At 33.1% G+C, this 26,692-nt stretch overlaps 2 protein-coding genes across 4 annotated transcripts in view; one reads left to right on the top strand and one right to left on the bottom strand.

Annotated features, from left to right (window-relative positions):
- Mf (myofilin) overlaps nucleotides 1-26,692 on the top strand; it is a 176,089-nt gene that overhangs the window by 60,352 nt on the left and 89,045 nt on the right. For 2 of the 3 annotated variants that reach the window (XM_069821650.1, XM_069821649.1), the window contains exons 4-5: nucleotides 15,954-16,109; nucleotides 18,748-18,978. In XM_069821650.1, the coding sequence (XP_069677751.1) occupies nucleotides 15,954-16,109; nucleotides 18,748-18,978 (387 nt within the window). Of the gene's footprint in view, nucleotides 1-6,351; nucleotides 7,655-15,953; nucleotides 16,110-18,747; nucleotides 18,979-26,692 lie in introns of those variants that run through there. The other variant, XM_069821651.1, reaches the window with a different exon arrangement.
- Nucleotides 19,878-22,383, bottom strand: LOC138696548 (uncharacterized). The gene is made up of 2 exons (XM_069821646.1): nucleotides 22,243-22,383; nucleotides 19,878-22,037 (listed from the first exon to the last, which is right to left on the bottom strand). The coding sequence occupies exon 2, from the start codon at nucleotides 22,034-22,036 to the stop codon at nucleotides 20,138-20,140; it is 1,899 nt and encodes a 632-aa protein (XP_069677747.1). The 5' UTR covers nucleotide 22,037; nucleotides 22,243-22,383; the 3' UTR covers nucleotides 19,878-20,137.

Below are 26,692 nucleotides of genomic sequence, written 5' to 3'. Positions count from 1 at the left end.
CCTCGTCTCTCTCTCTATCTCTGCCGTGTGTTGGTCTTTCTATCGAGTCCTCGTCTTTCTCTCTTTATCTCAGTCGTGTACTCGTCTCTCTCAGTCATGTCCTCGTCTCTCTCTCTATCTCTGCCGTGTCTTGGTCTTTCTATCGGGTCCTCGTCTTTCTCTCAGTCGTGTGTACTCGTCTCTCTCTCTCTCTGTGCCGTATCTTGGACTTTCTCTCTATATCCGGTCCTCGGCTTTCTCTCAGTCATGTCCTTTCTCTCTCTGCCATGTCCTGGTCTTTCTTTCTCTCTCTTCCGTGTCTTGGTCTTGATCTCTCTGTCGGGTTCTCGTTTTTCTCTCTTTTTCTCAATCGTGTCCTGGTCTTTCTTTCTTTCTCTCCCTCTGCCATATCCTCATTTCATTGTCTCTTTTCTCTCTCTAAATTTCATGTCGTATTCTTTCTTTCTCTCTCTTGTGTATTGGTATTTCTCTCTCTCTGTTGTGTCCTTGTTTCCCTCTCTCTTTTATCTCTCTCAATTTCATGTCATATTCTTTCTCTCTCTGTCGTGTCTTCGTTTCACTGTCTCCTTTTTGTGTCCTGATATTTATATCTCTCAATTTCATACCATGTTCTCTCTCTCTTTAGTGTATTGATCTTTCTCTCTCTGTCGTGTCCTGGTTTCTCTTTCTCTCAGTCGTCATAGTCTTTATTCCTCTGTCTCTCTTGTCGTGTCCTGGTCTTTCTCTTCTTCGTTTCAATTTCATGTCATATTCTTTCTCTTTAGATCCTTCTCTCTCTCTCTCTCTCTATCTCTCTACGTTGCCCTGCTCCCTCGTGTCCTGATCTTTCTCTCGTTCTCTCGTGTCCTGGTCTTTGTCTCTCTTAATTTTGTGTCATATTTTTTCTCTCTCTCTTTTTCGTACCATTGTTTTTCTCTCGCTATAACTATTACAACCGAAAATTTAACAATATGGCATTATGTTGATTGTTGAGACTATCTCTTATTGCTGTACAGGCCTACCACGCTGCAGGGCTCGGTATGATGCTGCTTGTTGGACGTGACGTCACACTCCCAGCTAGGAAATTGATACGAATATCGAGTTTTTTTCAAAGACCTTGTATTCTGTATGTTCTTTAAATTACCCGCCCCCATCTGTTTTTATAGAAGAGTAGGTTTTACAATCAATCCTTGAAAGCTTGAATTTGTAGTTACTATTTAAACTACAATAAAAGACGCACTAACTTGATTATCGTGAAAAATTCAATACCGAACATTAGCCTATGTAGTTATATAGTATCAATGAATTTGTCAACTTTTTGTATGATGGACTACTTCAGATTAACAAACAATGATGTAGGAAAAACTATTGTTCAAGTATTGTAAAATGTCGACTGGAAGTTTTCATTCATAGATATGTTCGATAAGACCACCACCGTAGCTCACTGCCAGCGCGCTGGGTATATACAACAAGAGACTCAGGTTCTAATCCTAGTTAATCCACCCGTAATCAAGGCAAAACAGAACTTTTTCTCTGGGCGCTCCGGTTCCCCTGTGGCAACTCAAAAATTATCAATCATCAATTTATTATTATTATTAGTATTATTATTATTATTATTATTATTACTATTTATTATCCTGGCCTAGTTGCCTCATAAGTGGCGCCTTCTCGGTATCACTTATGAGGTTCAGACCGGTCTTCGGACAGTTGACTAAACAACGAGTGTAATGTTGATCAACTGCCTGTGGTGCACTCTGGATAAGCTCTGACGAACTAAGTGGTGTACGCTTGTCGGCACTAACGACATCTATAAACCACGCTCGTAGAGTTAAGGCGAATAACGGCAAGTTGCAAAATAAATATTCCCGCAATGAAACCTATGATATATTTGAGTTTTTATACAATAATTTTTCATTTCTAATGCAATACTTTCACCTCCCAAAACGTGACTGCTTTTTCTATGGAAATCACAGTCTTGCAAAGCGTCCAAAAAAAAAAAAAAAAAAAAAAAAAAAAAAAAAAAAAACGAGATTACATTTAAATAAACACTCTCATTAGCATTCGAAGAGTGGCGTAAGTACACTTTTATATTGTTTCCTTAAAAATCGTAATAACTATTACATTTTACGTGAAACATTTCGAATTTAATTTGCCCTTAAGTATCGCATAAAACCTAATTCGTTGAATACTTTAGGAAAAATAGTTTGATTACATACACATACATATAGAAACAGAGACACTGGCACTGAGCTAGTTATGTAAAGACTATAAGCGGATCGTTGGCAAATTCTTAACTAATTTTTTTGCATTATGTTTGCTGATAACATGTAATTATGTTGAATTTTGGAATGGATTTTTTCTAATCATTGCAATATAAATTTCTTTTTATAATTCATACTGTGATAAAGCAAATAATATTCACTTTATTAGCTGTGAAATAGGAACTTCCGAATTTAGATGTGTACATTTGGTTACGTTAATATAATAATACATTGCATCTCTTGATAATTTACAAAAACGTGAAATTTCAATATATTATTATAAGTTGATCACATTTTAACTTACTCTGTAAATGCAGTTTTTTTTTTTGGAAAATTTTAATTTTTGTTTGTTTCCATATTTAAATTATTACTTAAGTATTCAGGAACGTGATGTTAATATGTTACTATAGATTAATAACGTAATACAATATTAAGAATATATTAATAAAATGGTACTTACATTTTAACAGTGAAGCACCTAGACAAATATTAACACACACCATTTTTGCATAAATTAACTACAACATTGATATCGATATTCTAAATATGAATTTTCTGAACTCACGTGAATTGAGAGAGTCGTGTTTCCCTTAAAAACATGGAACAGCAGAAGTTGTTTTTTCTAACGACGCTTGTTTCATACTGGATATCGGCTGATCAAGCGACGGTTCAACTGTCTCTCGGAGCAGCGCAGTCTAATGTTTACGAGGTTATGAATTCGCTGTGGCTGGGCGCACACAGGAAGAGACGAGACTGTCAGAGTCAAAGAGGCTCAAGACAAAATGTTAAAGACTGAATAACTTGCTTCTCTCAGTTTCAGTCATTATGGAGAGTGATAAAAATGTGCCTATTATTTTATACAGTATTATTACCTGCTGTGCTTGGACGAAAAGCCAGTTCGCAAGTTTTGAATACATCCCATCAACCAAAAGAGGAACCTTACAAATTTTTTGGATGAACTTCGATAGGATCATAAGAAATTCTTCAATTTCACACGAATGAGTGTACAAAGTTTTGACTATTTATTAGGGTTGATAAGTGGGAAAATTCCATTCCAGAGCACGTCGAATCGTCCAGTGTGCGTTTGGCTTGCTAGCAAAAAATTTAAAGTGTTTGAAATTGTCACGTTAGTGACGACAGAAAAAGCTAAAAAAAAATGACACTTGCTTGTTGTATTCTTCATAATAAGTTAAGGGAAAAGGAGGGTAAATTGTCAGATATTCACCAAGAACTTCTTGACCTCGAAGAAGGAGAAGGAGTTTCGAACCTGCAGAGAGGTTCTAATACGGCATACACTGTTAATAAAAAATAAGTTGACTTTTTTAGTTCCCAATATGGCAGTGTTCCAAGGGAAAATAGAATAGCTCTTTTGGAATGAGCATAATTACGTATAAGATGAACTCAAACATGATAAATTTATATTTTGTAATTCTATGCCATTAATTACTTATGTTATTTGTTTCTGACAGCCTTTTAATTATTGTTAGTTTTAATAAATATAATAATCCTACTATAATAATAGTAGTAGTAGTAATAATGCTACCTGTAGCATTCATTTCCTGAGATATTTCTTCCCAAAACCGGGCAATAGCATTTTTAGCTTGTTTTTTTAATTTATAATTTCATTGTACACATTGCAGGTCTTGTATGCATCTAATTCCATTGTAGAGTACTGGTGCTCAGTAATGACACTGAAATCAAAGCAATCTGAATCTCCTTCCGATACTCGGCAACGCTAATATGAAATGATAAAAGCAGAAGTACGCGCATGCGCAAACTAGACTGTCTCTAGTTTCCTCGAGACGAGGCGTAATTACGATTAATGCAATGTAGGGGGAAAGGAACTAGCCACCCTACCCCATTATCTCCTGGCTTAGTTGCTTCATAAGTGGTGCCTTGTTGATATCACTTGTGAGGTTCAGACCTGTCGTCGAATAGTTGACTGAACAACAACAACAATTTCAATTGTAGGCCTAATTGTCTCTCTTACAAATGGCTTTTAGAGAACCCGGAGGTTCATTGCCGCTCTCACATAAGCCTGCCATCGGTCCCTATCCTGAGCAAGATTAATCTAGTCTCCATGATCATATCCCACCTCCTTCAAATCCATTTTAACATTATCCTCCCATCTACATCTCGGCCTCCACAAAGGTCTTCTTCCCTTAGGTCTCCTAACACTCTATATTCATTTCTGGATTCACCCATATGTGCTACATGCCCTGTCCACCTCAAACGTCTGGATTTAATGTTCCAAATTATGTTAGATGAAGAAAACAATGCGTGTAGTTTTGCGTTGTGTAACTTTCTCCATTCTTCTGTAACTTCATCCCTCTCACTTTTTAATTAGTGGGTTGTTTTACGACGCTGTATCAACATCTCAGGTTATTTAACGTCTGAATGAAATAAAGGTGATAATGCCGGTGAAATGTGACCGGGATCCAGCATCGATAATTACCCAGAATTTGCTCATATTGGGTTGAGGGAAAACTCGGAAAAGACCTCAACCAAGTAACTTGTCCCAACCGGGGTTCGAACCCGAATCACCTGGTTTCGCAGTCAGACGAGCTAACCGTTACTCCTCAGGTGTGGTCTCTTCTCTTTTATAAGCAAACATTCTGATAGGGGCTGATAAAAAAAATAATTGTTTTTTCTTCCACCATGTTAATAATGTCAAAAGAAGTACTTATACAAATTTTGGCCACTCAACCGCAATTACGAGGCCGTCCAGAAAGTGATTTTCCCTGTGGCCGTTTACACAAAAAAAGCACAATTGCATGGAAAGATTTATTGCAACAGATACAGCAATTGTTGCGCTATTTGTCAACATATCCCCCACTGGAATTGAGACAGTTATCATACCATGGGAACAATTTTTGTATCCTTGTATCGTAGAAGTCTGCCGCCAGGGATTGGAACCAGTGTTTGACGGCCGTCTGCGGATATGACGAAAGTCTCAGTTCCGGTGGGGAATATGTTGAAAAATAGCTCAACAATAATTGCTGTGTCTGCCGCAATAAATTTTTCCAAAGAAATTGTGTTTTCTTCCTGTTAACGGCCTCTGGTGATCTTATTTTTTTTACGGCTCTCGTAATTGCAGTCGAGTGGCAAAAATTTGTATATGCACTTCTTTTGACGTTATTAACATGGTGAAAGAGAAACAATAACTTTTTTATCTGCCCCTATCAGAATGTTTGCTTGTTAGCCCAGAATATTTTCCTAACCACCTTATTCTCAAAGACCCTTAACCTCTGTTCTCAAAGTGAGAGTCCAAGTTTCACAACCGTACAGAACAACCGGTTACTATAACCGTTTGATAAATTCTAACTTTCAGTCTTTTTAAACAGACTAGATAACTAAAGCTTCTCTTCCGAATAATGGCAGAATTTCCCATATGTATTTCGAGTGGCATTTATACAGTATTTGTTACTGTTGCTCCAAGGTATTTTAATTTTTCCAACTTTTCAAAGTATAAATTTCTAATTTTTATATTTCCATTTCTTCTTCTTCTCCTTTATTATTACTTTTATTATTATTATTATTATTATTAAAGATATCCCCTAAGATGTTTAGGAGCCACCGGCGTAGCTCAGCCGGCTAAGGCGCTTGCGTGTCGATCCGGAGTTTCTCTCGGGCGCGGGTTCGATCTCAGCTTGGGCTGATTTCCTGAGTGACTTTTTTCCGAAATTTTCCTTAACCATAAGGCGAATGTTAGGTAATCTATGGCGAATGTTAGGTAATCTATGGCGAATGTTAGGTAATCTATGGCGAATCCTCGGCCTCATCTTGCCAAATACCATATCCTTATCACCACCCCCATTGACGCTAAATAACCTAGTAGTTGATACAGCGACGTTAAATAACCCATTAAAAAAGACGTTTAGTTCTATATTTCACCTATACGGCTAAATCCTTGGTCGCACTATAGGTCTATAATACTGATATACACGTAATTCATAACACATCCCTTCGAAAAATAATTAGTTAGGACCTAATGATTGACCTGGGTTAACTAGAGGTTTACAAAATAGAATTAACATATTTAATATATTAGTTGTAACTTGAATCTTTACTTTGTGAATTCTAGCACTAATTTTTTGTTTCTCTGTTTCAGCTCACATTTTCTAAACTCTTTCAATTCCCGTGATATGAAGAGTCGGATCAATCCCTTCCCACGAAGAAGCCACGCTGTCGGACGACGCTAAATCAAATTAAAGTACCGGTACCAACTTCGTGGCTGTGTTGAAGTACCACTCCTGTCGATAAGTACCCAGTATTATCATTATTGCTTCCATTGAAGCTATTGTTCCCACTTGACCAATTAGCTAAACACATTTACATAAGGATAAAATTGAACTAGCGAGTACATAATAATGTTATGGGTAACATTTCGCGTTAAGATATGAACACCCGGTATAAATGTCTCTCTCTTGTTATGTCGCAACATTGTCCGTGAAATTACGTGAATAAAGATGTGTTGTGCATAGTAACCCAGTATATAGCTTTCACTTAAGCAGACAATAACTAAGAATAGTAATTATTTTGTCAGTTTAAAATTTTTCATTATAAATATATCGGAAAATATCTAATGATACATTTCTGGGAGTTTTAAAACATAATTTAACGAAAGGGCGTCTGGGATAATTTTTATGAACTAAATAATTATGTTTATAAATGGATTGTTGTTTGCTCCTGCTTATAAAAATGCTGTCTAAAACATCCCTGCGATTTTCATGTAATGTAATACATGTTTCCATTTTAAATATAATTTTTATTGCATAGTTGAATATAGTTGTCTTTAGCCCTGTATTCGTCAGTTTACAATATATATTTAATCTATGTATCTATCAATGTAATAAACAATATAAAAGTACTAATTCCTATCGCGATCAATTTTAAGTACAAAGTACCTGATTTTGATAGTTATGTTATGAGGATATGCGATATGTAATGACTTCGAAGAGCAATATTAGGAAATAATATTGGAATAACAGATACCATGTTATTCATAACATACCTTATCAGTACTTTTATTATTCCATTTTTAAGAGACTTGGGAACAATATTAATAATTTATGTTGAGGAAAGAATTATAAATATAGCAATAATGCTGTTTAATTATTCTTCTATGTACTCCAACACAACCACAAGAAAGTAAATCATTATACTGCCAAATAGAACTTGACTGTGCATGGTGTGTGATATATATTGGCTTGTAAACTCTTCAGGTGCTTCTATGGAAACAAAATGTCATAAATACCTGAGGAGAACAAAGTCTTAGAAATTTTTGAAATTTATTTTGGCTTAAAATCTATGTAAAACAATTTGGAAATTATTAAAATGATGTACATATTTCTTGTACACATATGTAATATACATTATATAAACATAAAAAGAAATAAAATTCTGAATCTCTATATATTGTATTATTAAGTTACTTATAACTAAAACACCGCTCTCCCATATAGTAAATGAAAGTATTATTTTTATTTTAAAAAATTAAGATTTTAATATGACATTAAATTCATGAACATATTAAAATGAACATATAGGATGATTCATGAGGATTTACCGTCCTTTACGGAGCTTATTTCCGAATACATTCTGAGCAAAAAATGTCATATTCTCAATATTTATTTTTACTTTTCGTTATTGGAACGCATTATCTTGGTCAGCGTGCAGTCAGCAGCCAGCGCGAGCGCTATGGAAATCAAATATAGCTGTAAGCAGTTACGTAGAGCGATGAGTGCCGTTCACAAAAGTGCGGCCAAGTCTACTCAAGCGGACAGTGACATTTTTTTTTTACATGTGTTGTAAACTCTCCAAGACTGTATATTAGGATGTAAAATTGAACTGCAAATAATTAAGTCGGTGGAAGTGGTATGATTTGTAATAATTTTGTGAAAAGTGCGTAAGAATAATGTAATTTTCTAGTTAAAAATAGAAAAAAAGATGTCTGTACGAAGCAACTAAGGATTTCACAGCACATTTTTAGCTTCATAATACTTGCCAATTAAAGAAATGATACTTCTGAATGGTTCATTCCCTATTTGTTTTATTCTTTTACCTTCAAACTAAAGAAAAAACGTATTTTATAAACAAATTTAAATTAATGTAACTCTGAAAATATTGAAAATAGGAACTATGTTTATATGACATTTTTTGCTCAAAATTTATTCAGAAATAAACTCCGTAAAGGATGGTAAATCCTCGTGAACCAGCCTGTATATTACTATAGCCTGGTATCTATCCAATAAATATGTCAATTCTGAAGCAGGTAACTAAATTCTGCAATATAAGAGTATTGCATTTCATTCTAGACTAAAAATAAAATAATGCTTTACATTTATTCACCCAATTTAAGAACAGTTTCTACTAATAGGAGTACAATTTTGTCGATAGTATCTCGTTTAACATTGCGTATATGTTTAACGGTAATGAACATAAATATGTTCTATGTTGAATCTTGTACTAAGAAGATAGAGTAATATTAAAAGATCAATAATTACCAAAAAATATTTCCAAACTAAGACATGAGAAGAAAATGAATTATTATTAAATTATACTTTCACCAAAATACATATTACTCGTCTTGAAAGTCTACAGGGATATCTTCCTCACTTTGCCCCTCACCATTAATACGAGTATTGTATATTAAATAATTTGGTGCAGTAGACTACATGTAGGCCGAAACTGAACAATAATTAACAATCAATGTACCAGTTATTGCACATTATTATTTAAAATGAATGTGTTTGCTTGTTTCTATGAAGTTTCCAGCATTTACTTAACAGTTATTAAGTTTGTCTATCGTATTCATTTATGCAGTTCACCTAAAGTATTTAAAATAGCAATACTGTAAGTAACAACATGTGAACTTAAAAATGTTAAAATTTGAGGTAAACGAAATATTTATACCATGAAATAAGAGTAAATGTTGTTGTGGTTTATATTCACAGCTACTGACTACTAGTTAAGGAAGTCTATTCTATAAACTAGATAATTACATTCTTTTTTTCAGATTTACAACCGAAAATTTAGACCATAATATTTTGTAGTATATTTTTATGGTCTAAATTCTCACGAAAATTTTGAAAGTTCTCTAACTTTGTTAAGCAGTAAGTTTATAACAAAATAATATTAATACAGTTTTCTTCATAAAAGAATCTGGTTTATTCAAGTATAAACATATTTACTCTGTTGAGTAGCTTATCAGCTGTCACCTAGCAACTTGAATAACACTGCATGTTTCATATTCTTAATTTTGTCCAACTTCATAGTGATTTTGTGAATCCATCCCAGCACTCGCATCCTTTTCTATGAATTTTGACCTACCACAACATTTTTCAGATTCTAAATTTTTTCACAAGCTTCCACAATGACGAAAAATTGCATTTAAAGCTTATTCATGCAAATATATGTATTAACTCACTCAAGAATAGTTTGAATTGTTGTCCGTTTATTTTATTTTCATATCAACAATAGTGAAACAATTGAAACAGAAGTTTCAGTGAAAAATAAACCCCATTATTTTATGAAACTGTGGAGTAAGTGTTACAAATATGGAATAGGCCCTACCATTTTGCTTTTTAGTCTTGGAATCTACATGTTTTGGATGCTGAACGTAAAGTATCGTTCTGTTTATTGCTGAATGTCCCTGTGAATGGTACACTGGACTCAGAAATTCGTAAGATGTTATAAAATGTTTGAGAAAAACAATTCCTCTAAAATCTAACATATTTCCTTCATAAAAATGAAAGTACACATAATATGGAATACTATTAACAAGTTACAAGATTAACAAAATTGCAAAGTCAAAATGGTCTCTACTAATAAAAGCAGGTGTTTTCCCAACAGTAAAACTGAATCCAGATGAATCGTCTCTCACGTTTTTTCTCGAATTTATTTTATGGCTTCTTGCATTGCCTTTTCATTCCACTGTTTTCTAAGTTTATTGGAAGATGAGGTTTTCTCTCCTTCTACAGGTGTCAACACTAGTAACGAAACAGAAAACTAAGGTATAAAGATGGAATACCAATAATACTTGTATTTCATATTTGTGACATAAGGCCTACTGATATTGTAAGTTGTAACCTCAAAACATATCATAATTTAAAAAGAAAATCAATTAAACATACATCGCTATAAACGTAGATATTTATCTTTAAAAATATATCATTAATAATTCTAATATTGAGGAATAACAATGTAATATCCAAGAAAAGAGCTTACCGTCAAAATTTTCACTTTCCTCTAAAACGCAATAATGATAAACGTTTCAACAGTTCAGCTTCAAACTGCAAACTAACACATTTTCGCGAAAGAGAGTATCAATTTGTAGTAATCTGGAAGACTTACGTTGTAATACAACTTGTCTCAGGTCGTATATCACACTATTTCATATTTGTATCCCTATTTCATATTTGTAACACTTCCTCTACTATTTTTCTATAAATATACGTTTTGACAAAATTACAGGACTTACAAATGGTTCATGACTTTTGAATAAATCTATATTATACAGTATACAGCCTATAGTATCTATATAAATAAATAAGTATACATAAGCTTATAATATTTAATTGTTTAAGAAGTTTCAGTATATTGACTGACTAAATAAGAAATTACTTATTTACATCAAATAAACATTTCTCGTTTCTTCATTGATTTACCCTCATGTATTCTGATAATGTGAATAACTCGGAAATGAGAATAAATTACAGATAGGGGCAGTTGGAAGAAAGTGTCCAAGAAAACTTCCACAAACATCGATTTTTGACTTCTTGCAATTTTACTCCTTATCAGAAACGCAGATATTTTACAAATGAGGTCTCCAATTGTACTGATTTTCTGTTGTACAATGTTTTTGGTTACTTTCTTTCGATTTTAGGTACGGAGATTCTTTTAATTACATTCATTAAAAATACTGTATATTTTTATAAGGACTGGGTTAATTTACAAGCAAGATCAACGGCTTCACGCACTGAAGTCTTGAAGATCTGAATACAGTAAGAGCAAAGTTTATTCACTTTTAATATTTAACCTCAATTACATTGCTTTCTATTCTACAAATTACTCATCTTTATATTAACTTATCCTAGTAGTTAATTAGTAGTGAATTTCTTGTGTGTTCTCAAATAGAAGTAGGCCTATCTCTGTTATTAAAAATTAAACTCAGCATTTACTCTTTGCTGTTGCTGAAAGTAATAATTATTATTAATGCTTAATACAGCATGTTCAATGCAATTAAACTAGCCATTTTATGATACAATTTTTCAGATTATTCTTTATGGTACCTACATCTTTTCACTCTGTGTCTAATGTCGCATAAATACAAACATGAAAGAGCCCTGGTAAGCTCGACTATTTCTGCTATTGTAGTAGGAAACTATTCCATTCTTCATGGTGTAATATTTGAGGCCAAATTATCTTTCATATCATACAATATTTTAATTTTTACAAGTAAAGGAATTCTAATATTGTAACTAAGTCAGAATTTTTTTTAACAATTTATTTAACGATCAGCGCATTTAGCGCTAAACAGATCATAGTCAGAAATTTTAATTTATACGTTGGGTAATTGTAGAAGATAATTTAATGTAAAAATTATTACAGATGATTAGAATGTGATTTATTACTAGTAAAATATAAGTAACAAACTGGCTAATGAAATTCTATTTAACACTCAGTAAACAAAATGCTTATCGTACCTATTGTTTTAATATGCAATTGAAAAATTGGAATTATTTCGCTTTGTTGTTTCTCCAAAGATGAGTAAAATTTATAGGTACAGATTTGTGAAATATTTTTATTTCAAAACACAAAACATTATAAAATTAGATGAAAAATGTGTATCAATAATTAGAACTTATGCATGGCTCTACCAAACATGGGTATAAACTAACTTATAGTGCGTGTAATATTGCACTGAAAGGGAATCGACTACCTGCTCATTGAAATAATTTATTATTATTATTATTATTATTACTATTACTATTTTTTAACTGAACAACAACAGATTTAAGAATTGAATTATAAATATAACTATCGTTTCTTAATTTTTGCTATGTAAATTATTTCAAAACTTCAAATATTTTGTAATTCTTTCGCATTTAAGCAAATATATATCCCATTTCAGGTCATAACATAAACACAAAATTTAAAATACTTGTAGATTTTAAGTACTGAGGAAATAATACAATTAATATCTCTTAAATTTAATTGTGCTTTGTTTGTGATGAAAAATCACAATTTTGCTACTTCAAATCTTATACTATGAATATTTCTGTGTCAGGTAAAGATTCCGTATATACAGTATGTAAACAAAATTACAATTTATAAAATTATAAAATATAAAACAACGTTATATTTATATGATATAAAGTAGCATCAAAAAGTATAACGAACATTTTTATTAGTTACTTAATGAAAATTTTTTATTATGCCTATTTCAGAAGACATAGTCTATTTTATAAGTTTTGTAATAATATAAATCATTTGAAAGTAGCTTTCATGAAAACGTTTCAGTTACATCATAACGTATAATAATAAAGTTATAAATTTTGACGAACGAAATCAACAGATAACATATTTTACATCAATTTATAATATTGGTTAACAGAAATTAAAATGTAACATTTTTCAGTTCTGTAACGCTGTACTTTACGATTTCACATAGAAAGTTACATTGTTTTTCTTTTTTAATATTTCACACTACAGAATTATGAAGCAGCTATGATATGTTTCTTTACAAACAACTTTTACTGTACCTTACAATTTCACATAATAACTTACATTGTATTTTTTATATTTCATATTATAGAATTATGAAGCAGCTTTGATATGTTGCTTTGCAAACAACCTTTACTGTACCTTACAATTTCACATAGTAAGTTACATTTATTTTTTATACTTCACACTACAGAATTATGAAGCAGCTTTGATATGTTGCTTTGCAAAATGCCTTTACTGTACCTTACAATTTCATATAGTAAGTTAGATTTATTTTTTATACTTCACACTATAGAATTATGAAGCAGCTTTGATATGTTGCTTTGCAAACAGCCTTTACTGTACCTTACAATTTCATATAGTAAGTTACATTGCATTTTTTTATACTTCACACTATATAATTATGAAGCAGCTTTGATATGTTGCTTTGCAAACAGCCTTTACTGTACCTTACAATTTCATATAGTAAGTTACATTTATTTTTTATACTTTACACTATAGAATTATGAAGCAGCTTTGATATGTTGCTTTACAAACAGCTTTTACTGTACCTTACAATTTCACATAGTAAGTTACATTGTATTTTTTATACTTCACACTACAGAATTATGGAGTAGCTTTGATATGTTGCTTTACAAACAGTCTTTACTGTACCTTACAATTTCACATTCTAATTTACATTGTATTTTTTTTAAATATTTTACACTATAGAATTATGAAGCAGCTATGATGTTCTGCAAACAGTCTTCACTATACCTTACAATTTCACATAGTAAGTTACATTGTATTTTCTATACTTCACACTAAAATTATGAAGCAGCTTTGATACGTTGCTTTACAAACAGCTTTTATGGTACCTTACAATTTCACATAGTAAGTTACATTGTATTTTTTATACTTCACACTATAGAATTATGGAGTAGCTTTGATATGTTGCTTTACAAACAGTCTTTACTGTACCTTACAATTTCACATTCTAATTTACATTGTATTTTTTTTTAAATATTTTACACTATAGAATTATGAAGCTGCTATGATGTTGTTCTGCAAACAGTCTTCACTATACCTTACAATTTCACAAAGTAAGTTATATTGTATTTTCTATACTTCACACTATATAATTATGAAGCATATTTGATACGTTGCTTTACAAACAGCTTTTGTGGTACCTTACAATTTCACATAGTAAGTTACATTGTATTTTTTATACTTCACACTATAGAATTATGGAATAGCTTTGATATGTTGCTTAGAAACAGTCTTTACTGTAACTTACAATTTCACATAATAAATTACATTGTATTTTTTTATACTTCACACTATAGAATTATGAAGCAGCTATGATGTTGTTCTGCAAACAGTCTTCACTATATCTTACAATTTCACATATTAAGTTACATTGTATTTTTTTATATTTCACACTATAGAATTATGGAGTAGCTTTGATATTTGCTTTACAAACAGTCTTTACTGTACCTTACAATTTCACATAATAAATTACATTGTATTTTTTTATATTTCACACTATAGAATTATGGAGTAGCTTTGGTATGTTGCTTTACAAACAATCTTTACTGTAGCTTACAATTTCATATAATAAATTACATTTTTTTTTTTTTAATATTTTACACTATAGAATTATGAAGCAGCTATGACGTTGTTCTGCAAACAGTCTTCACTATACCTTATAATTTCATATAGTAAGTTACACTGTATTTTTTATACTTCACACTATATGATTTTATTATGAAACAGCTTTGATCTGCTGCTCTGCAAACAGTCTTTACTGAAACCTTACAATTTCACATAGTAAGTTACATGGTATTTTTTATATTTCACACTATAGAATTATGAAGCAGCTTTGATATGTCGCTTTACAAACAGCCTTTACTGCACCTTGCAATTTCACATAGTAAGTTATATTGCATTTTTTATATTTCACACTATAGGATTATAAAGCAGCTATGATATGTTGCTTCACAAATAGCCTTTACTGTACCGTACAATTTCAGATTGTAATTTAAATTGCATTTTTTATATTTCACACTACAGAACTATGAAGCAGCTATAATATGTCGCTTTATAAACAGCCTTTACTGTAACATTTTCCCTCTGGAATGAGGACTATAGTGAACTGGTACTGACTCGTTATTATTTAATATTGCACGAAAATGTTCCTATTTTACAGTCTCTTTATGTACTACCATTTACTTTTTTAATTATTTATATGATCAAATCTGAAAGTGTATCTTATATTAATATTACTTTAATTACCACGAATATTATTGTCTGTATACTTCCTTAACATGCTGCTTTCATCGGTAAGGCTGTAATGAGTCTAATTCAATTAATATTATTACATGTATTTTCATAACATAGATAACATTTTATTGCAGACGTAGATTGATTCACTTAGAAATATTAACTTTATTTGTGTTGTAAGTGTTGGACAAATATGTTATTAATATACTGTAAATATTAATTATTTTTAATTTTATTCGATATTATATTACCTGCTTATGTAGTATATAATATTGTACATAAATTTTTAATACGTGTTTTATACTAATATTGAATTTGAAATAAATGTTGCTTACAACATCTAAATTATCATATAATATTTTGGTTGAATTGCAATTGAGCAGTATGTTAATGAATTTTATTTTAAATAAATTGTAAATTTGTTATAATTTAATCTTTATCATCTGTTGTAATCGAAGTAGCATTCTTGTGGCTAGTATACACAGGAGAAAGGTTCGATTCCTTTCAATGACAGAGAAGGATATTCATCTCCTTACTTTACAGATTAGATAATATGTTGTTCTCTTAAGTTTGTTTCAATGATCTTACTTCATACTCAAAACATAATCAAGTAGTTCAGCAATATATGTTTAATCTAGTAATTGTATCTTATTTTGTTGTAAATTATTACTTGTAAGTTATGTTCACACACTGTCTGATAGTTGACTTGTGGCGTGTCTGCAGGCACATTATTAAGATTCAGGAGCGCCAAGGAATCCCTGGAGTTCAACCTCAAGCGCATTGAACAAAAGGAAGAGCTCTTTCGTTCCGAAGAGACAGTATCGAGGAGAAAACTCAGAGCCAAGAGCGAGGAGATTTGTCGTTCAACAACTGGAGAAGGTATAGATTTCAAGACTGGATAACATATTCCATTTTTGCAACTATGTACATACGTAACTCTTCCGTACAAAAAAATAAATGCAGTTTTTTATAAATCGCAAATAACTCATTATTATTAAATAGATAATTATATCGGTCAAATACAACAATGAATAACTTTAATCAACAAAACGTAAAAGAATATCAATATAATAGCCAGTTCATTCAGTCAATAAATGAATAATTCAATTGATATATCAATCAACTTATCAACCAATGAGTTGCAAACTCAACGAGCTGGCTAAGCATATAATCACTTAATAAGCAATGAATCAAAGAGACCAGATTATCAATTAAGGGGTTACGTATAGCTTACAGCAGTAAAATTTTTGGAAATATTAAACATTTTTTTCCTCCATTACTGTATCTTGTACAACAATGAAAATTGATAAGTGTAAAACAGTCCTTCTATATGAAAAGAAATATTTTTACGATTTAAAAAAATTATTAATATATATATTTTTTTTCCAAGAATTAAAAATGGTGGCAATTTACTGTGCAGCGATGAAGCGTTTCCCTCATAACTCATAAACTTGTTAAATTTTTCATGTTCTCTCTCTTTTATTTTATTGCTAAAACTCATGTTTACAATATTATGCTCTTTCAACTACATTCCTTAATAAATAATATATTTTTTTTTTATTTTGTGTTAGGAGAAAATACTGATATTTGACCATTTTTTAAATGAATTTATTTCTTATCAGATAATCTTGCATCATATTGTAGATACGACATGTATAAATACACACAAAAATTTTATCACATAATGTTGGATAGTTTTTGAGTTATGTGGGAAATGCTTCATCACTGCACAGTGAACTGAATTTTGAAAAAAAAAAAAAAAAAAAAAATTTGTAAATGATTTTTTTTAATCTCAAAAACATTTTTTTCATATAGTAGAAGAACAGTGTTTTACACCTACGAATTTTAATTATTGTACAAAATACAGTAATGGAGAAAAAAAATGTTGAATATTTCCAAAATTTTACTGCTGTAAGCTGTACCTAATCCCTTAAATCAGTGGTGGCGAAAATGTAATCGTGCGCTGAGCCACTGTGTAACCTGCAACATGCATAGCACATATGGAGGGAGACGGACACCCGAAGGGGAAGTGAAGCAACTGTCTGACTTATTAAAGGATTTTCATTTTCCTTACGTCAAGCACTTAAATATAATTTCATATAGTACAACGCTACAAACTAATGTTTAGTATGTGTAACGAAGAAAGAAATTCACAATAAATGAACAATATCACAACCTAAAATGAACTGTCTTCAGAATGTCTCTGCGACAAAGTTTCAAAATCAGGAATTATGTCACTTACTGCCAGTAGTAATTGATCACGAAGGTATTTGTCTGTCATTCGTGATCTAAATTTGGTTTTTACTATCTTAATTGTTGAAAATAATTTTTCACAAATGTAAGTTGTAGCGAACATGGCTTCAACAGAGCAAGCGAAAGAACGAAGCTTCGGATATTTATTTTTTGGCAAAGATTTTAAAGTTCAACATTTGTCAAGTCCTTACATCTAGTTTTCATTTGACATCACATAGTAAATCAGTGAGTTCAAATTGAAGAGCTAACTGTATTATTCGTACATCTGCTGAAAAAGGATCGACGTACAGAGATGATGATGATGATGGTGATGATAACAACAATAACACTTAACCTTTTAATGTTTCATCAGTAACATGTAGTATAATGCCGTGTTATGTTATACAACCGTTTTCCTCGTAATACTTGTGAAAAAATCATACATTTAATATTCTCATCATATTGACCGCAAAAAAAAAAAAAAATGCGTCCTCCCATCCTACTTGGAACTTTCGTACATGGTTTCGAGAGAGACATATGCCACTCGCAGGTCAGAGACAAATACAAATGGAACGGAGCTTGACTCCAGTGAGTGAGAGAGTGGAGGTTGGTGGAGGTTAGAAGCAAGCGCTATCACTGCGAGCCACAATGTCTCGCGAGTCACGTTCTCGCCACGGCTGCCTTAAATTAACGATCAACAACTCAGGAATATACCGATTAACAATTTGATAAAAACACCTACAGAGAAGCAATACACACAATGTGTCCTCTCAGTAATGCTATACTAGAGATAGTGAGTGGTTTCTATAACTGCGAGGTGCGAGATCGCAGGTCTTGCACTCGCATGTGTCGGTTCAGAAAAACCAAGGCTTAAATGTTTCTGGATTTAGAGTAATTGAATTTAGAGTAATTTACATATTACCAACATTTTACCCGTTCAGTCTTTAGGGGAATTTATACTGACGGAATTTTAAACCCTTTGAATTAGGGAAACTTACAATACCCATCATGCATCTCGTGTCATATGGCAGGAATTGAATCTCCATTCTCTCTAGCCGTATATCGTCAGCTGCTTCAGAGAGATACTGCTTCATGAAATAAGAAGAGATACCAAAGTATTATTATGTGACTATGATAATAGTGATCAAAGACAGGTGCAACATTTCCCAATCATAAATATGTTCATGGATTTACTCCAATACAAATAGGGTTATGTTAATGTGCACATGATTTCAACAAGAATGGACGCTACAGTGTCGCTATGGTGTCACTATTCGTGTCACAGAAGGGGTGCCCATCTACTGCCCAGGCGTGCGTCGCCCCTTGTCGGACGTGCTGCAGCCTCTAGAAGACACGCCCCACGCGAAGATCGCTCGCGAACCCTGGTGGTGGACCTACCCGTCACTGCGGCCCCACGTCGAAGAGCTGAAGGCGCTCCCGTCCCACTTGCGAGAGAGCTACTTGTCCCCCGTCAAGAGTGTCTTCCACTGGTACGAGCATCCCTTCCGTCCTTTCGGTATGTATCGCACTGGAATTTATGTAGATACACTGTAACTTCCATATACGTTATTAAATATAGTATTGGTAATTCTCTCAGTGTAAGTTTCACAGCCACAATAAGTTATAGTAAATTGCAAGAAATTGCTGGAACACTACAAATCTAGAGCATGTGGAATTTTAAGAATTTAAAAAAAAAATCAGTTTGCTTTTTTTTTTAATGATTAAAGGAATTTGAAAATTAAATACCTATGCTATTCACATAATTTTGCAATGTTGTATGTTTGTGTATTTTGTTGAATTTCTTGGTTTAAGTATACATTTAATGTTCTTTATAAGATAGAAAAGTCCAGCTCCACCTTCTTCGCCTAAAAATTGTTTTAAAGAATTAAAATAATTGTTACTAGATTACTAGTCGTGAATTGTAAAATTCACATGTCCACGCAATTCAGATTTTTTTTCAAGGAAATAATGAAGAAAAGAAATTGAGGTTCTTGTATGTTAAACACTAGAACTTATTATTATGCTTTAATGAAAAAAAAGTAGTCACTCTAAAAATCAAACTCTTTTGAAGATAAGAAGTTTTTTGTATCTCCTGAAAAATTTACTCAAGGGGAGACTCTAGTGAAAATTGTAACCTTTGTAATTTTTATCTGATTCTAATGAAATTCATACCCCTAAAGGAATGTAATAAATCAATACTCTGTGCAAAATTTCAGTTCAATTGGACAAACAGTTTCTGAGTTATCAACATTTTAATTATGATATGATATGATATGATATGCAAATTCAAAATGCTCTACGTCAATCACATTTTCAGTATAGGCCGTAATTTTTTTTTTGCCTACTTTATTATACACTTATTAATAATTCCAAGTTGTCATTTCAACTTTCAATCACTTTATGTTGAAATAAAAAAATTATTAATTATGTGCTGTCCATTCCGCTGAAAATTTAGCACATTTTGATATTTAACAACCATTAACGGGAGTATTTTTAATTCTACATAAAGAGTGCAAACTAGAGTTTTTAAGCAGCTTTCGAAGTGTGTGTCTTCCAAATTTGAAAACAATGAGATGAAAATTATGTGTCACAGAGCATTTTGAAGGTATAAAAATGTAGTTTTGAGATACAGGCAATTTTTTAAAATAAGACTTGCATATAATGTACTTACATATCTAGAACAGCCCAGCACCATATGTTTGGCCTTCCCTTTCCTTTTCTTTCTTTTCTGTTGCACTTTTTTTCAACTTTCTAGTTCGTCGTGCCTTTTTTTGTTTCTCTGCCCTTTTCAATTCACTCATATGAGTACGCTTTCTGTCTCGCCTAGTCAGAATATTCTTTGCTACCTCTGTCAATTTCCCCTCCCCAATTGTTATTTTTACTAGTTGACTTTGCAGGCATCCCATATTAAATTCAGCAACTGCATTTGCCACTGCAATGTTAATTTTGATTTTTGAGACAAATGTGCCTTTAGGACATTTTCTCCATATAAGAGAATGGACACTCTCATTCGCATTCTGGGTAGCGCCACGTGTACATTTGCTCAACAGTTCAGTACTGGTTAGATGTGTGTAAAGGGGTGCAATTTCTTCTAGTGTTGCTTCTGATAACTGGAGCTTCATGTTCTTGTGACTCTGAGGCTCCTCTCCCTTTGCCTTACTCCGATTATAAAAACACCAAGAGTCGAGTCCAGTTGGACATTTGTCGTGACGAGGCTTTTCATCTGTTGACACTGAATGTGCCAAGGTTGCAACAATCCCCCTCCGCATTGCACTGATATCAGGCATCCCATTTACAATTGCAGCCCTATAATAATTTGTCAGTGCAGAAATGGCTTTTTCATTTAATTTTCCAAGCTTAACATTTTGAGATTTCTTTTCTTTTACTAAATTTCTCAAGCCAGTGCCCATTCTCTTTGCAACATGATTGATGCATTCCTCTTTATTTATTTCAACACCTGCTCCATACACAGCCAGTTTTTTCAAATGCAGGTGTGTTTTCGCATCCCCATCAGAGAGTACTGTAGTGTATCGCATGCCACATTCTTTTTCAGACCTCAACCATAGCCTCTCTGCTGCAACCACCTCCATAGCATTGGAGCTACCTGTGTAATTTTTGTTGCAATCCCCAGATTTTTCATGACCATCTAGCCAAAATTTGTACTCTGGGGAATTTTGACCTAGATCAGCAGCAGCGAATGAACATGCATGGCAAAATTTTGAAAGTACCTCATAATCAACAACTAGGCCTGTCAATATATCTATTACTAACCCTACACCATACAGCGAAGTATGGCCACGTTTATGCCAGGTACCATCATATGACACTGCTATGTCCATTACATTGCTGGATTTCAGTGTAGGGTCACATTCTTCATGAGCTTCTCGTACTGCTCTGCGAGACCGGGAGAGGATTTTTTGGTTATAGCAATCAGTTTCTTTAGCAATTTTGTCAAGATGACTTTGATATGTACCAAGTGCCATACCTTTCATGCCAACCACAGAGCAGAATGTCTGCATAGCAGAATGACCTGAACCAGTGCTAACAAAAGCCTCAACCATTTTTTTATTTACTTCAAACGGTGGCCTCTTACTATCAGATTTTGTCTGTGGGCTACTGAAGGTCTCACCACAGTTTGTACCACAGGCAGTACATTTTACCACTAGTTTGGTTGCAAACCCTTTGTTCTCCCTCATTTGCAATTCTAATGCGTTATTGTCACATTCATAACACTTCAGATTTTTTAACAGTTCACCCCACACATTTTTATGAACTAACAAATAATCTGAAGGAAATGCTTGTTCAATCTCACCTGCAGAAGTGGTTTCAAACATCTTTAGCTTCTTGGTGCTTGTTGATAAAGAGGGGGATGACATTTCCCGAGGCTCATGAACAGCAGATGGACCTGCCTGGCAATCAGGGAGGTTAATTACACCTAGCTGGGGTTGACAGAGGTTAGGCCTAGTTTCTGTAGCACACTGTTTTGCAAATTTGCATTTTACAGCATGCTGCGCTTTTCGTGTCCTTTTGGAGGGGCGTTTTTTGTGGGCACGACTTCTAGATAATCTCTCCATGCTGTAATTTCAACACAATAATTACTAGAATGACCTATAGTAATTTAGGCCTAGACCCTAATAACATTGTATGTATTACTAATACATATATACGCGAATCCTATAAATCATTTTAAATATAACTACAAAATACTATATATAGACACTATAAATACCAATAAAACCATAGTCTGTGAATAAGATATTATAAAACACGTTGAAATTACCTTACAAGTAGCAACAAGTAATCCCTCAATTTGTAAACAAAACTCACGCGGGAACCGGAAGGAACAAGAAAAGCATAGACAAGAAGAAAAGGAACCCCGCTGCTTTCTTTCGGCTGCAAGTAGTACTGCCAGTACACCAATAGATGGGAGAAGTGTATAGTCCATCATATACTATCACAAAAATCTGCGCGGAATTTGAAATACATCACACAGAATGTTGAGCTATGCGAACAGAGAACCGCCCACTGCAGTGGACATTTAAAGGATGCGCACGGAGATTTAAATATGGCCGCTGAGTCTTTAAAAATGGCGGTATATTAAAAAATGTAGTAGAAATGAATCGGCCATTAACCAAAGGTCATATTTATGGCAAAAAACAAATTTCGATTTTTTTTTTCAGATTTTGACCAAATTTTCACTAGAGTTCTCCCTCAAATGGACATGTCAGATATTTGCAATTCACGATTCATTTTCTGTTACAATACTGGTACATCAATCTAACCTACCTACCCTTGTATCCATTGTCTCAACTAATTCCACATTTAATAATTCATAAATTGGACGGAGTTACGCAATAAGAGACCAAGCGCCAAAAACCTGTTTCGAGATATTGGCCATTGAAATAAATCTGTTTTTTATAAAACATTTTATGCAAGAAGTATTACATTCATACCATTAAAAAATGGCACAAATAATACCAAAAAATGCTAACCGTTTTTTAATAAGAGACCAGCAGTTGAATTAATATTTCAAAGCAAAATAAATAAATGAATTTTATGAAATAAACGAATTTTTTCTTATAAATAGCTGCAAAATTCAGATATCGCATTTTTTTTCCGAGTTAAATTAGACTGCCATCAACAGATTTGTGCTAAAATATCCCACTTTTTTTCCAAATTGTCGGTTGATCTATTATTGCATAGCTCCGTCCAATTCATCCATTCATGAATTTACTAGTCTGATCATCTTTATCTCAGAAATCATGCACTCCAACAATCATCAACTCGTAACTATTCTTGTATCATTACTAGTAAAATCATCAATAAAATAATAAATGAATAGTTACCCCGAAAAGAGATCTAACCAACAAAAAATCGAAAGTTGAGTTTTCAGTGGAATAGTGATCTATCGAAGATATGTCACCGCCTAGCGGACGTAAAATGACATAATTTCTCTTTCAAAGGTTAGTTTTTTTTGTTTCAATATTGGTATTCCGGTGAATAGTGATCTATCTGTACTAAAATGACGGAAGTTGTGAAGCAAGCTGTGAGTATTAGTGCTGAAAAACAATTAAATATAGGCCGGAAGCGCAAAATAAACATTCATGAATGGAAGGATAATAAGAATAAAGCCTTAAGGAATGCTGGGAAGCCATATATGAGTAGGAAAGGGCATTTTGTGCCGGGAAAATGTGTGTCAGAAATGGTGAGTGGAACACTGATGTAACTGCAATTTTGACTATAACCTGCTTTTTATTAGTTTTCAGATCTGTAGTCCGATTCATTGGTAATATTTCATTCAACATTTAGGCAACATCGTAACATACACATTACGTCGTGTGAAACTATTTTTAAAAACCTGTCTTGTCGAATACACATTATTTCCGATATGAAATTTTATTGAAAACTAAGAGGGAGAAAATAGTATTACTTTCACAAAAATACTTTGCTTTCACACTTATTTGAAGTGAAAGCTGTATGTTGATTTTTGTAGAATACAGGTAATCATTATTATTATTATTATTATTATTATTATTATTATTATTATTATTATTATTATTATTATTATTATTATTATTATTACACACTTTTAGATCACTGTATGCCGCTGCCATAATCAGTGTGGAGAGATTCTTCCTGATATGAAGAAACAGTTATTCCAGAACTTCTACAAACTAACATATGATGAACAGTCTAGATTTTTAGTAGGATGTATGACTCTGGAGGAAGTGAAACGCAGAGAAGTTGAGGAAAACATATCAAGAAGGCATGCAACATTTAAGTACAAGCTTTGCACCAACGGCAAAACTTACAACGTATGTAAGAAAACTCTACTTGATGTATTTAACGTTTCTTCTCGTCGAGTGCAAACACTTCAGTTGAAAATTATAAATAATTTGGATGTTTCTGATATGAGTGGGAAGCATTTCAATCGTCCCCATGCAGTTACGTATGATGTTAAACAACTCGTAAGAAATCATATTGAGTCTATGCCTGCTGAAGAGAGCCACTATTCTAGATCTGTGTCTCAGAAGCGTTATATAAGTTTAGAACTTTCTTTGGAAAAAATGTATGATCTCTTTAAGGAAACTAATCCTAGTGTCAAGTGTTCGCGCAGCATTTATAGAGAATATATTCAGGAGTGAATTCAAATTGAGATTTGGTGCACCACGATCAGACTCTTGCGCATATTGTGATGAAATGTATATCCAACTCGTGACAGCTGACACTGAAGAACTAGAGAAGAAGATTACTGCACAGAGTACACTTCATCATATGAAGGCAGAAGGTGCCTATAGAGCTCTTCAAGATGATGTTGAAATTGCAAAGAACACTGAATATGTGGTACTGTGTACGGATATGCAGCAAGTACTCTTCTGTCCTACACTTCACCATTCTTCTGTATTTTACCAAAGACAGTTTGCTACCTACAATCAGGGTATCCATAACATGGGAGAAGATACAGCCTTTTTCTTCGTATGGAATGAGTCAGTGGCTAAAAAAGGTTCTTCAGAAGTTACGTCGTGCATTCTGAAGTACACACAATTGCATTTCCAGCCACTAAAACCAGGCGAGAAGAAGAGGTTAGTAGTGTGGTCTGATCGTTGCATCGGTCAGAATAATAACTGCTTAGCTCTCTATCATTACCTCATTAGAAATAAATATTTTACAACCATTGCAATGGTCAGAAGTTCTTGGTTAGTGGACACAGTGTTCTTCCCTGTGACAGGGATTTTGCATTAATAGAGAGAAGAAAGAAAAAATCCACAGTCTATCACCCTAAACAGTGGGTCGAAGTGATAGTCAATGCTGGTCCTGGATTCTCTGCATACTATATGGACACAGAAGATTTTGTTGATCTGTCACTCATAGAAGGCATGCTTAAAAGAGATCCTAAATTTAAGATTACTTCATGCTTTTGGATCCAGTTTTCAGAAGAGGAGCCAAATAGACTCAGGACTCGAGCAAGCCATAATATTCTTCAATCATGGCAAACCTATGAAATCTTGGCAACCCACAAACGATGTAATAAGCTAATTCCACTCCCAACAGTTATACCTAAACTGTACAATGGAGATATGGCAATAAAGAAAGCAAAGAAAGTGGATTTGTTGCATATGTGCAAGTTCATTACTCCCCAATTTCGTGAATTCTATCAAAATCTTAGAGTAACTGAGTGACAATGGGACGGATGTTTCATAAAAAAATTCTCAAAGTAGCTGAGTGAAAGTGACAATATAACATTTGAAACTGAATCATTATTGATTGTGCCCTTTACACTTCTTATTATAGCATTTTAAGTTAGTTGTAGGTTAGATCATTTTTCCATTCTTTAGGGATAGATCGTTTTTCCACTCAATTTTGCATTAATTTGTTAATATTTAATAGCAATATATTATTTTGCCTACAGTTTGACTCAAATGTATTAAAATAGAATGGAATACTACAAGTATGTATGCTTTGCTTAAGATATTAACCTTCAAATAAGAATAAAATGTTTTTTTCGTTTCCTCAACAATTTGTCTTTTGTGGGTTAGATCTCTTTTCGGGGTAACTATTCCAATGTGTAAATGTAAAAGATAACAAATGGAAAACCAAGTGTTTGCCTAACACAATGATATTATTGTTTATTTCCTATCTTAAATATTATAACAAAGGTTCGGATAAAGTAACTGTATCAGAATATGCTTTATCACTGTATAGGATAGGGCTTTGACTTACTTCAAACTAAGTAAACACTACTCACTTCCACTACTGGGTGTTCAGTTCAAAGTGTGTCATGGCTCGCTGTATGCCGTCATGTGGCTAGCCGATGAGCCTAGAGAATTCAATCTTCCTACACTTCCACAGAGGTGTATTACCTATGTGCCAGAGAAGTTGCCTAGCAAGTACGGCCTTCATTCTGAAGAGTACGTACCGATGCGTACGGTAACGCCGGTAGTGGCAGGAATGTGAACTGTTTGGAAACACGTACTGAGGTGAGTTTTTTTTCTTACTATCGGGATATGGGGAGAGGGTCAAGACGATTACTTACGTATTCGTTGACATTACCTTCGATGGTCAACATGGACACGGAGCATTTGATTTGTGTTGTGGAATGTTGCCGTACGCAACCGATGACAACAAATACCCTGCGTACGACTTACCCGCGCAAAACACAGTTCGAAAGAGGTTATGGTAGCACTCAGACCGGACACACCGCCATCTGTTGCTACGACGTTCAAGTTATA

Source organism: Periplaneta americana, chromosome 3, assembly GCF_040183065.1.
Source record: "Periplaneta americana isolate PAMFEO1 chromosome 3, P.americana_PAMFEO1_priV1, whole genome shotgun sequence".
Classification (NCBI taxonomy): Eukaryota; Metazoa; Arthropoda; class Insecta; order Blattodea; family Blattidae; genus Periplaneta; species Periplaneta americana.
Note: the sequence above shows the minus strand (reverse complement) of the source record. Positions and strands in the feature narration are given on the sequence as shown.

Bases quoted from the DNA above. Each gene is read 5' to 3' on its own strand.
- LOC138696548 (XM_069821646.1), bottom strand. From the start codon at position 22,036: ATGGAGAGATTATCTAGAAGTCGTGCCCACAAAAAACGCCCCTCCAAA.